At 38.5% G+C, this 13,563-nt stretch overlaps 1 protein-coding gene across 1 annotated transcript; it reads left to right on the forward strand.

Moving 5' to 3' along the window:
* Window positions 1-4,687: 4,687 nt before the first annotated feature.
* Window positions 4,688-12,860, forward strand: spon2b (spondin 2b, extracellular matrix protein). Its single transcript, XM_084907736.1, has 6 exons — window positions 4,688-4,833; window positions 5,866-6,126; window positions 6,485-6,708; window positions 7,878-8,069; window positions 9,386-9,572; window positions 11,834-12,860. Exons 2-6 carry the CDS (start codon window positions 5,892-5,894, stop codon window positions 12,010-12,012), a joined length of 1,017 nt encoding a protein of 338 aa, XP_084763862.1. The 5' UTR covers window positions 4,688-4,833; window positions 5,866-5,891; the 3' UTR covers window positions 12,013-12,860.
* Window positions 12,861-13,563: the final 703 nt, after the last annotated feature.

Here is a 13,563-nt window from a genome sequence, read left to right on the forward strand (position 1 = left end):
CTCGAAAAGGAACAGGTCAGATATATATATAAATATATATAATGAACAACTGATGCGACTTTTGTTTTAATTTATTACAAGCTGTCATGTGAAGCACCGCACGCATCTCTGTGTGTTCATGTCCTGACACACGAGACTCTAGATTTGTTTGTGTCCACGTGTGCATGTCTGATTGCGGATATTTCTTAGATGAAGCCAGGAAGACAAAACAATGACCTCACATTGTGTCACTACAGCAACCCTGGCGACGGACCAAACAATAACATCTCTGTTATTTTGTTTACAGGCTGTACGGTCCATTGGGTTGCCTCATGGTTTGCCTCAGGGGGCCTTCAATATCTTCACCCAGTCGCTGAAATCAATGTGTTCAACTCTGTTTCTTACTTTCTGCTAGAAAGTTCAGTGATGTTACTTGGCTGCAAAACCAATTCCAGCTTGTAAACCAAGTTTGGATAATATTTCTTAGCCGTCAAAATTTGTGTCATAAAAAGACTGAATCTGTTTCATAACCTGATATGAGCACTAGGCAGGCCACTGGGTGCAGCCAGGGGTGAATAGTGTACTAGATGATCTGACTTTTGGCATGCAAGATAAAGAAAAAAATCATCCACTTTTCCCTCTGTTGTGCTATAAATTCCCAGAGCAAAACATTCACACTCCATTTGTCAACTCTAGTGAGTGTAGTGCAATCATTGTGTCTGTCCTTTCAAGAATAATTGGGACAGTGCCTGACAGGTTCATAATTAATCACAAATGATTTAATTATTAAAATAGTGCTTAAATTTAAGCAAATCTAAGCTGCTAAATGGTTTAATAGGGTTATTAAACCATTGAGCAGCAATAACTGCTCATTACAACTCACATTATTATGGAGGACTTTTGGCCCACTCTTCTTTACAGCATTGCTTCAGTTTATTCAAGTTTCCAGTTATTCATTTATGCACAGCTCTCTTAAAGTCCTGCCACAGCATTTCATTCAAGTTGACATCTGGATTTTGACTGGACCAGCAACTTGATTCTTTTTTTTCTCATTGTATTCTGTATACAATGGAATTTGTGGTTGACTCAATGACTGCAATGGTACAGTCACTGAGTCACTGATGTTTTGACATTGGCTTTTTGCAATGTCTCTGAAGATTGCACATCTGTCTGATTACACATAATTCTAGTCTTTCTTTTTTACAAGACTGCATATTCATAGTTGTTGAAGAACATTATAGTGTTTCATATAGATTGCTTTTTTTTAAGAACCCAGCAACATTAATTGAAAAATATATTAATGAATATTCCCTAAAATTACATTTGACAAAGTGAAAGTATCAACAACAATTCTAACATAGTAAATATTCCATTTTCATAAGCTGACTGTAAATAAACTCACAACTTAAGCTCTTTACAGCTTCGGACATGACATTGTTTTATTTTTTGTTTGCCAGTTGCCAATTTCCACAATCTGTGAATTACACCGTCTATTTTATTAATTCTTCAATTCATTTAAGAAGAACTTGGTCTTCAAAATTGCCATATTACTCTGAACTTCAGAGTCTTAGAAATTTATAGAATACGTCCACCTCCATACCACAATATGTGCCTATATCCTTTACTTAACATGCGACCGACTTTGGCTGGAGGCCCTTGTTGTCTTTTCTGAATGTTTTTTCCTTGATTCTTGATTTTTTTTCTGCATAAGATGACTTACATGTCAGACCTATGTGTTTCTAAATCAAGGCCAGCTAGTCAGGGTCGACCTTATATGATGAAAAAGTAATAATAATAATAATAATAAACTTTATTTATAAAGCACACTTAAAAACTAAGGGTATGCCAAGGTGCTTAACAAGTAAGATAGAGAATAGGAGGAGGATAATAGAAATAGGACCAAAGCAAGTACTAAGTATGCAAGCAGATAACTGTCACTGATACATAGGAAAGCAACAGGTACAGAGCAAACAAGAATTTAAAGTAGAGCTGAAATGGGTGTGTCCACAGCATCCCACAGTAACAGAAGAGAAAACAATATAAAAACAACTTGAACTTGGACAGTGTTTCCATTTCTCTCTAATGCAAAAATATCAACATCCCTTGCCCACCATTTTCTCAAAAGCCCTTTATTTATACTTTCATTATAAAAATGGTTTTAGAGATATGAGCGCTCACACAACCACTCTAAGTGCTTTCTATCTAACATTCACATGCATTCATACAAGCAACTTGGGGGTAGTATCTTGTCTAAGGGCTTTTGGCATGCAGACTGGAGCAGACAGGGAGTGAACCACCAACCTTCCATTTATGACCTGTTTTACCACCTGAGCGACAGCTCCACATTTCTGCAGCACCTTCTTGTTTTTAATCTCAGTAATGTCTGTAACAATAACCTCTTTATTGATTTAGTTTATATTTCTCTGACAGCTGCCACAAAACACAAATGGAATTTCAAAAAGGACAATAAACAATATAATAATCCAATATAACCAATCCATCTGTAAATCTCATCCTCCACTCGCTTGTGAATAAAACCCTGAGATACTCAAACTGGAGGCCATCACCTGATGAAGCCAGGTGATGCCACCAAAACCACATCAACAGAACCACAAAAAACAAAGACAATATCTTGAGACCATCAAAGCACAGACCCTGTACCACTTGGCTACAGCAGAGTATTATAATTATAAGAATTATAAACAGAATTGGTGACAAAGCGCAGCCCTGGAGAAATCCAACATGCATTGGCTTTTGCTGTAGTTTGCAACTAGCCATACTCCTGTAGCTCCCCTCATATGATATCTTGAGGGACTTGGTCAAATGCCTTCTTCAAATTCCAGGATATCCAGGATAAAGAACTGGTCCACTGTTCTGCGACTACGATCTTTTAAATGGAACCATCCCCCCTAGTCTGCCAATCCAGCGCCGCCACCCCACGCAACACTGCAGAGATGTGCCAACCAGGACTTCCCAACAAACTCCAGAGCTTTTCAGAATTCAGGGTGAACCTCATCCTCCCCTGTGGTTCTACCATTAAAGAACTGTGTGACTATGCCAGTCATCCCCCTTGTCTCCACACACTGCTTTCATTATAGAAAGTGTCAGTGGGATTGAGGAGATCTCCAAGGGGTTACTTCCACTACCTGACGATATCCTCAGCTAAGTCAGCAGCACTTCTTCCCCAACCTGAGTCACTTGATGCTTTGCCAGAATTACTTTGATGAAACTGAGCACACTCCACCACTGTCAGCTTGGGTTATGAGGGTGGTAATGAGTTAACTTTTCCTTTTCAAATGTTACTGGGTCAAAACAGACTGAATTCTACAGGCCAAAAATTAAATCGTGGAAATTGAGGTTGAGTGAAGGCAACTGGTCTGTGTGTGTGTGTCTGTATGTGTGTAGGTGTTTTGGTTGAGTTTTTTTTTAAAGAAACGTGACCGTATGGAAATCATTACATGTGGGCTGATTCAGCATGCCAACATATTTTTGTGTTTGCACGTGAGTGTGGGTCTGTCACCTCCAAGTTCAGCAAGTCAAGTACCACACCCCCAACCTCCACCCACACACATACAAACACAGAGACATAACAAAGTGTCCTCAGAAATCTGGCTTAGACTAAATATTTGACCAAACAAAAGTAAAAAGTATCTTGCATACAAATACTAAAGTATGCTCTATAAGCTGACTGGGAGACTAACACAATGGGAGAAAACTGCAACTGTTATTTAGGTTTCCTATAGGCGTGGAACTAAAGCATATTTAACAATACTTATTTATAGCCAGTCTAAGCCAAAGTTTGATCAAAAACACTCAATGCTTATCATATTTTTTGTAGAAAACATGCGAGTTGTTCTAAAGGTGTTCAGAAAATAATAACAAAGAATCATGACACTGTTACAATTAATGTAAAATCTTCCAGAAATACTCCCATTAGTTCGGAAGAGTAGCTCTCTGAACAAAGGTGACCAATCATGGTAATAATTGCAACAGCTCAATACAATTTATACAGTTTAATACAAAACATAGCTCATCACTTTTCAAGTACAACTTAAGCACAACTTCTTAAACCACTGACTATACTAGATCACTAAGTTTTTTGCCAATCACTTACCAAGAGCCACCAAAAACACAATCTTGTTGTGTCTGAAACCCTGTAACTCCTCTGCATTTTGTAATATAATGCTGACTGACTTTATAAGCCCCTGAAAAACACATCAAAGAAAGTATGCAAACTGACAATGACAGAGGCAATAAAACTTCCTACATGACTTAAAAAGCAGCACTGGGACTGGATCTAGTAGCTCAACTGAAATTCAAAAACGTGACCAAGAAACCGTTAGAGAATAAGTACACCATCAACCTCATTAGTCATATATGTAGGTTTAGAGAGCTACAGTATCAAACTGTGAACTGACACTCTAACCACGGACTGCATCGGACCCCTGGCAGTGCACGCAGAACTGCTGAACGCATTATTCATTTAATGGGATACTTATAAAGAGTACGGGAGAGAGGAGGAGGCGGGTGAATGAGGGAGAGCCAAAGTCAAAGGGCATGAAGGGGGCAAGGAAGTCATTTGCATGAAGATAGAGACTGAGTGAAAGCGTGGAGCAAGCTGGAGAGGGGAGTGGAGCCCAAGGGGGAAGAGGGGGGGAAATAGGGGAAAGGAGGGGAGGAAAGCAAGGGGTGAAACTTCTAAAACACATAAATAGGCGGAAAAGGACTTGGAACTTTGCAGTCACTCGTCCCGACAGCCACATCCACAGCTCTCCTCTCCCCTTCTCCTCACCTTCAGCCCTCTACTCCACTCAGCTGCAGTCCTTCATTCATCTGGAACCCTGAGCAAACCCAGTGAGTAGTTTCTACAGCACACATTTACCCTGTTTCTGCATGGCCTTCCAGCTAAAAGACTGCTTAGACTACTAATCTACACAAATTGATGGATGTAAGAGTTGAACCATAGGTAGCTACAGAGCTTACAAGAAAAGCTACTAACAGTTTTTAAGACACAGGACTTTTAAACAATTACAAAGTATTTAAGTGATAACATATTCAGAGTAAGCAAAGGTGATAAAAAAATGTAAACGTAGCCATTTTTAATTTAATTGTAAACATTTAAATTAAGAACGAAATTTTAAAAGAATGTGTCAAGATAAAGTGTCTTACTTGCTCAGGGTTAAATACTAAAAATGTGTTGCAATCTATGCGAAAGCTGTTCATTTATATACCCTCTGAGAAGCAGGGATGCAGCACTTGAACTCTTCATTAAACAGTGACACATATGAGCATGAAAGTGATACTGCTAACTGAAAGACTAAATCAGAAGACCCACACTGGAGCTTTAATGACAGAGTTCAGGGAAGATGCAGCCATGACTGGAGGAAGGCAATAATGAGATATCCAATGGAGAAGAAGAATAGCTTACTTCTATTTAATACCTTTAATGCAGATAATACAGAGATGGATGGTTTAGCAGACTGCAAGTGCGATTACACTTTCGCTGTATGTATCCTAATAAATGTCAGATTTCCTTCTGCCACTTTAACAACGCTAAACAAGTATAAAAAGTGGAAAGACGGTCTAGAAACAAATGTCCCTTGTATAAAGAAGTTGTTAAACCCAATGTTAATGGTGTGTGATCACAGTTTTCTTGGTGCTGATCTGTCTTAAATATATAAGATTATAAGAATCAAAAAGAATGAGAAGGCTTTTATTTGGAAAACCAATATTTATGGTTAGGCCACTGTTATGAGACCTTTATAAAAGAAAAAAGTACAAAATAGTGTTTACTGTGTAGTAACTGACCAGGTACTTCTTTGCAGCTCTATATTATTACTGACTAGTCTTCCTTCTTTACCATTTTCTTTTATGCACCTCATTCAGGTCTTCTCCCCCGATCTACTCTTATCATGGACACCACAAAAATGACTATCTCCTTCTCTGAGGCACTCTGTCACCTGATTGTCTTGATGCTAAGTCTGGGCCAAGGAATTCATTCAATGCCTGTCCCTACTGACATCCCCATGTGCACAGCTTCAGAAACTGCCCAGTATAGTCTAACATTTACTGGCAAGTGGACCCAGGCAGCTTTTCCTAAGCAGTATCCTCGCTACCGTCCTCCTGCACAGTGGTCAAATCTTATTGGTAAGTGCACCTAACCTAAGGCAAGTTATTGGTCACATTATTTTCAGGTCAATGTGGCAAGATCTATTGGGTGGTTGAAAAACAGAAAGCTACTACATAAAATGTCTTTTGAATAAATCAGAAGAGGAATGCACCAACTGTTTACTATAGAGTTATTAAAAAACAATCCTATTTTTATTTGTATCACATTTTACCCACTAGTAGGATGTTATACATCTGCCCAATTCAGTCCAAAAACACTAGAAAACAGTCACAGAACTCCATTAATTTCCCTTTGCCGAGATGTACTGTATATGATCTCACTATTCAGACTAACACCTGCTGAAACAACAATTTTTCATCCTTTCTTTTCCATTAGGGGTGACCCACAGCTCTGACTACCACATGTGGCAACGTAATGAGTTTGCCAGCAATGGAGTGAGGGAGTTCACGGAGAAAGGTGAGGCTTGGACGCTTGTGAAGGAAGTCGAGACGGCCGGTGAACGCATCCAGAGTGTTTATGGGATCCTCTCCGCTCCTGCTGTCGTGGGCGGCACAGGCCAGATGAACACTGAGTTTGAGGTCTTTGCCAGGCACTCCTTTGTAAGTTTCTCAACAGGGCATTAAGTGCATGCAAGGCTTGTCACTGACAGGTCAGCATAGATAAGGTGGTGTGAAGAATTCCCAAATAAGCACTTAGAATCATAGCTCTGTTTAGCCCAATAATAAAGCCTTACAGATAGGTACCCAGACCAAACAGGTTTAAAATTTGACCATAATATAAATAAACTGTTTTAAAGTGTAAATTATCATTCTAGGAATCAGCACCACATCAGATTATACAATAACTTCCACTGTAGTTTGCAAAGGTTACAAATATTTCAGTGTCAGTGAAGTTTTCAATGTTTCACTGTTATTTAAATTTCACGTAAGTGCAAATAAGAAATTTGGTGTAAACTCGGACATTATTTCTACTGAAGATGTTTTGTTGCTATGTTGCTCCATTGCAACTGTGTCTGTTAACCAATGGTAACAAAAGCCAAAACCTTAAATATATAATGTGAATATATATATGTCAAAATTACAACCATTTTAAAATTTGCATCCAGTGTCTTTGTAGTCAAATAATGACCTGCCAAACTACTGATAATTGTTCATAATATGAAGTTATACTGTGAGAAAAACTGCATAATGCCTCTTTAATTAGGCTGATGCAGCAACAAAATGTTCCTATAAAACAAGCTCCTGACGGGTTTTTTTTTCCTGTAAAAAGCGAGCTTCTGTAACTGTAACGAGTCTAATTAATGTCTCTTCGAATTATGTAACCTCTGCAGAAGTTTGCAGTTAAACTTCCCACTGATGAGTCTCTGGGTAGCTAATAAAACCTCTGGCACATCTGACGAAAATTTGTGAAGCTTGGAAAAAGCCAATTGGAAACATAAGATGGTCACCAAAATAAAAGCAAGCCATGCTGGAACAAAAGTGCACTTGTAGAGTGGTGGATCCGGTACAAGACTACAAATCTCTATTATGTCATGCTTAAAAAAGAGCATATTAATGCACAATAAAATAGATCATTGTAAAACACAGACATCACATATGATTTAGAAGTATTTAGTGGTCCTTGAAGGAGGTTTGAGAACGAAGATGTTGGAAAGATGTTTGGAAAGGATTTTATTATGTTTTCCGCACATATTTTTCTTTCCTATTCTCATCTCTGCCTGTGGCTACATTTTAACTCACTTCTTATGTTTTACTTTCTCCATTCACAGCTGTCATTTATTGTACGTATCGTCCCAAGCCCGGACTGGTTTGTGGGTGTGGACAGTATAGACCTGTGTGATGGCGACCACTGGAAAGAAAACGTGTCAGTGGATCTTTTTCCATATGATGCAGGAACTGACAGTGGGTTCACCTTCTCGTCTCCCAACTTTGAGACCATCCCACAGGATAAAATCACACAGGTGGGCAGCACAGGTGCATGAATCCATAGTAAACCCAGGTATTTAGAAATCCTGATTGTCAACAGCTAGTAATGAAAACATTAGTGTTTCTATTAGACTCATACAGAGATGCTGTATTGAAGTGATGTACAGCGACACTCTACGGTTGTTGAATTTGCCCAAAAATTACAACACTGCTTTAACAAAATAAACTACACTCATTAGAATATTTATTCCTGCACATTTCAACCAGAAAAAGCAAAAAGAATAGAGACATAACTATAAGGCTATATTTAAGGTAAATTTAAACATAATTATAAGTTTTAAAATGCATCCCTCGACCAATAACATGGTGTAAGTCTTATCCATCAGTACACTGCAAGCACAATGGTCCAGGGATAATTTAGGTCTGGTCAATACCAGCATCTTTTTTTCATATTTAAGACGACTTTTTCATCAGCTACAAATGTTAAGTTAGCTGGTTAGACAGTAATGTCAAAATAGTACAAAAAACTGAAAAAGACTATGAATAAACAGGGAAACAAAACATAAACTTTCTGACTTTTTCACAATTTGGTCATATTGCTGAATTTATATTAAATGCACTACAGTGGAACCCCGACTTATGAAATTAATTCGTTCCCGAGGGTCTTTCGTAAGTCGAAAATTTTCGTAAGTCGAAGCACCCATCGCGCCTTTTGAGTGAACGATAGGCTAATTGCTAACTGCAACAACAATACGTCGTTCAAGTGGAACAGCGAAGCGCAAGTACGAAAGCCAAGGGGGTTGTCACATGATTCGGAAGGCATTGTGGGCATTGTAGGCATTCTGGGCTCAGCCAATCAGAGCCAGCGGATTTCGTTACGTGGGCATTTTGCCGTAACACGGGCAGAAATATTGCTGTGAGTGCCTTCGTAACCTGAATTTTTCATTAAATAGGGTATTCGTAAGTCGGGGTTCCACTGTATATGGAAATCATCACCAGGCTGAGTTCAGTGAGACATAACAGAAAATCAATTAAAGTGTTACTAGTAAACTATATGAGAGTATTTGAGGTTTAGTAATGTTGATAAAGGTAATTAAGCCACCACCGACACAGCTGTGTGCACTATCTGCCTCCAGGAAGCACCTAAAGACATTTATACTTCCCTAAATCCTCCAGCAAAAATCAAAAGAATATGGCAGCTGTTGCCGTGATACCAGCTTTCTTTTCTATTAAACTGTAATTTAAACTTTTAGTATCAATTGTAAGCCCATGCAGCAGCAAAATCAGTCTGAAGAGGCTTGTTACAACACATATCTTGATAGATATTCCTTGTCCATTTTCCTCTTCACAGATCACTTCCTCTTTCCCTAGTCACCCAGCCAATTCCTTCTTCTACCCCCGCCTAAAGCACCTACCACCCATTGCGAAGGTCACACTGACCAAAATAAAGAAGACCAATCAGATCATCAGCCTGCCCATGGAGCCCACTCAATCCAACCAGCTGCCAACAGGAAATGAGATTGAAGATAAACTCATAAGTAAGTCTGAATAACAAGTAAATTAAGAATTTCTGTTTTTATATGATTCATCTACTTTCTTTGAAGCATGTATTTTACAGAGCACAAGAACAAAAGCTAGAACTCAAGGATGTGGCAGTTAATATCTCAGTTTGGTCTCAGTTTTCACTGAGACCTATGTTCACCTATGTTTTGAGAAATTTTTATGGGAAAATTAGGAGCAGTCGTTTAAATGGCATCATGTCCTCCTTTATGTCTTAACACAGATCCATGCGTGAACCAGTACTCGCGTAACCCCGGTTCTCTGAAAACTGAGTAATCTACTGAGTGACAATTGAAAGAGAACTACATTAATCCCAATCCTCAATGGTTCTGGTTAACACACCAATAGGGATATTTTTATCCCCATATATTTATCTATGTTTTATTCTGCATTCAAGATACTGTCTTGGCAGCTACAAGTCATTCTGGTGACAAACCCTGAATGCATCCATAACTGAATTAGGCAAACATATGAGACAAAGACAGACTTCAGAAGAACACCAACTCTATAGTGTCTTTCTTATTCTACTGATACTATATATATTATATTTGTTGTTAAAGGCTAAACTAAAAGTATATACAGAACAAAATGAATACAGCATTCTACATGCTTTGTCAAACTCAGATGTAAGGTTTTAACACAAGGCAGGGACTTGCTCATTTTGGGGGAATTTAGGAAACATTACAGGCCACACACAAACTAAATTGTTTCCAACCAAAGACCAGAAAATCCAAGCCAGAGTCAGGGTACCAGAAAATACCAGAAACACATCTGGCATCTAGTATAAGAGCCAGAATATGTGTGATAAAAGATGTCAAAGAGTACTTTATGAAAACTGTGTAGAAATTATATACAGTAAATTTTTAGTCATGATGCCAAGTGGGACATAAACACTGGAATTTATTTCATGGGTGAAGCTGGATATGTGGGTTCCGAGACTATTTAAGACTCTTCTGTACAGAAAGGAAGAATACAAAGACATCTTGGAAAATGTACATGGAAAAGCTGTATCAAACTAAAAGTTAGCAATGCAGCAGACAAGTAACTTTGTGTGAATGATGCATGTGATAGGGAGGGCAAAACAGCCTTTTATAAAAGCACAATTCACCACGGAAAGTCTAAATAGATGACTTGACCAGGAAAAGTTTTTTTAAGGGGGAAAAAGTAATAGATAGCATGTTGGCCTGGCAAAAGAGCTGACAGAGCATTAATCAGAAGCAGGGTTGAGGGTAACTGCAAGGGTCTGAGTCAGCATCACAGACTACAAGACCGTTCCCCCGACAACCCATCAACAAACAACAGAGAATGGCCAACAATCTGTTGGGGTTTCCTCCCCCTGTTCCCAATGCTCCATCTTACCCTCGTGTCTGTTTATCCTACCCCTGTCATTATCCCTCCATCATATTTGTGTATTCTCCCCAGAGCTTGAACAAAACTTTTCTTTAATGATCAGTAAGCACCTGTTCTAGATCTGTGAGACACTGATGGAAAATCAGGTTAAATCTTCTTTGCGTTTCTGCAACCTTTTGTCACATTAACCTTCGCTTTGTCATTCTTGAACATAAATTTTAAAGGGAGTTATCAGCCTTTCACTTGATATCCAAATGTCCATCTATGCAGCTTCCATACAACCTCCCATCCTTCTGCTTTTCTACTCTTTAACTGACAACTGCGATTCATATCAGCTGCATAGAGGCCCACCAAGAGCTTGACTGAGGTACATCAGCAAGTAGTCTGAAAGCACCAAAAAACATGATGTGATGATAAGACTTTAAAAGGATTACATTTTTATTAGGTTAGCTGAAAAAGCAGAAAGTCAGAGGATGCTTCCTTACCCTCTATTATAATTGAGGTGTCTCCTAATAAGGGGCTAAATCATGATCTGTTGCAGAGGAGTCATTAAGTAGCAGCACTGTTTACTCTGAGGCAAAAATAAAAAAGTAAGCACAATGAGCAAAAACCCACTCTACAAACGAAAGTAAAGCAAAATGAAAATGAACTCCAGCAGTGCAACCACTGCAAAGAGTCTATAATGAGCAAATGTGGGTTCATAAGGCCTACACACAAAGCACGGCAACACCCTTTAATAATTTTGTGTTATAAAAAGAAAAGAAGATTTTCCTGATTACGACATATTACTCATCTTTAAAGTCATGTGCAAAGACTTAAGAGCAACAAATTAGCAGAATGGAAACCTGATTGTTAATATGATTGCTATGCTACCCGCCCTTCTCTGCAGATACCCCTCTGGACTGTGAAGTGTCAGTGTGGTCTCCCTGGGGCTTGTGCAAGGGCAAATGTGGAGAGTCAGGCGTTCAGCACCGCACACGCTATGTCATAATGCACCCAGCCAACAATGGAGCAGCCTGTCCCCTGCTGGAGGAAGAGCGGAAGTGTTTCCCAGACAACTGTTTATGACTAGGCCAGGAAAGGAGGGAAAAGAAAGAGAGGAAGGAGAGGAGAAAGAAGAAGGAGAGGAAAGCCAGAAAAGGGAGGAAAGGACGAAGACGCAACAGCAACAGTAAAAGGTCCGCGATTTAATCACATGAAGTTTAACCATCACAAACCAGCTTCCATCGGTTCTCCCTGGCCAAACTGTTTCTGTGGAAATCACTAATATGCATACCGATTATGTGACTGTTCAACTGGGAGAGTGTGCCTTAAAAAAATCCTTAATCTTCCGTTCATATTGATAGATCTGACAGCACTAAAGAGGTGTAGTTTGGCAAAATAGCCATTAGACACCAATTCAGTTTTGGCAGATTATCAAAATTGTCTGGGGAGAGATCAATGCTGTTTTGTAATTAGAAAATGAGCTGAAAACACAAGTTGGCACTGTAATTGGATTTGCTTTGACATTTCTGAAGATCACAAATATTTGTTTGCTACTCCCAGTAGCTTTTATTTAGAGGATTTAGAAATAAATCCTGGCATAAGATCCAAAATTATACAAATTATATCAAACTAAGAAAAGGTGGAAATACGGTGCTTCAATAGCCCCATTAGCAGAAGTAATATGATAACAAAAGTGACATATACACTTTCCTAAATTTAAAACATAATGTTTAAAGAAACATTGCGCTTGTTTTCCTAAAGAAAATGGATATATTTATTGACAGGATTTTAACCTGTAGTGTACAGCATATGAAATCTGAAATAATTTGTATTCCTTTACGTTACTGAGTTAAAACAGAAAAACTTGCTTTGTAAAATACTAAAACACTAAAAATATGTGTATTTTTTTTGTAAAGGTCAATAAAATGTAAATACAACTTACAATACTGTTTCCTCTTTGATTCCTGTTTTCTCAAGAAACAAATGGTGCCGTCGTTTAATTAAAACTGTCATGGCCTGTCGATTATCACCTTTAAATATTAGGCATGCATTAAGTTAATATTACTGATGTTGGGTTTGCAGGATCCAATGGAGCGTAGAGGACAAGCTGACCTCGGTTCACACAGTTTTGGACTGAATTCACCCTAATGAAGTGTTGGTCATAAAGTGAACACAAGTGATCTCCAGTGATTAAAGAGTTCATGAAATGTTTAGAACTCAAAGTTTAAAATCTTAAAGCAAGAAATTAATTTCACATAAAGGCTATAAAGCATAAATCCTACTGCACAAAAATATATATGTACTTAGAAAAGTGACCTTTTCTTTCAGGGCACGATGAAGACGACATAATTTTAAGTAAACGATATTAACGTAAATATGTAAAACAGATATTCCCACCAAGCCAGCACTGAAACTACAGACGGCAGACTGAATAGCAATAAGAACTAAACATCTGGGACATGAGGGATGTCCTTCCGTTCGGAATGACGAGGGAGAGGAAAATTACTGAGCTAAAGATGTGTGTTTTAGCATTTCTATTGTAGGTTCACTAACTATGTGTTAGAAGTAAGAGTAACGTAAGCATCCAGTTTGGTGCAATGTCATGAGAAATATCCCTGCTTTGTTTGTGAAATT

The sequence above is a fragment of the Perissodus microlepis genome, chromosome 2, assembly GCF_051167445.1.
Source record: "Perissodus microlepis isolate ML-2025 ecotype Zambia chromosome 2, ASM5116744v1, whole genome shotgun sequence".
In the NCBI taxonomy this organism is placed as follows: Eukaryota; Metazoa; Chordata; class Actinopteri; order Cichliformes; family Cichlidae; genus Perissodus; species Perissodus microlepis.

Excerpts from the sequence above, each read along its gene's own strand:
- spon2b (XM_084907736.1), top strand. The coding sequence starts at position 5,892 with ATGGACACCACAAAAATGACTATCTCCTTCTCTGAGGCACTCTGTCAC. Across the intron at positions 6,127-6,484 it reads ACAGTGGTCAAATCTTATTG|GGGTGACCCACAGCTCTGAC; the intron begins GTAAGTGCACCT and ends CTTTTCCATTAG. Across the intron at positions 6,709-7,877 it reads TCTTTGCCAGGCACTCCTTT|CTGTCATTTATTGTACGTAT; the intron begins GTAAGTTTCTCA and ends CTCCATTCACAG.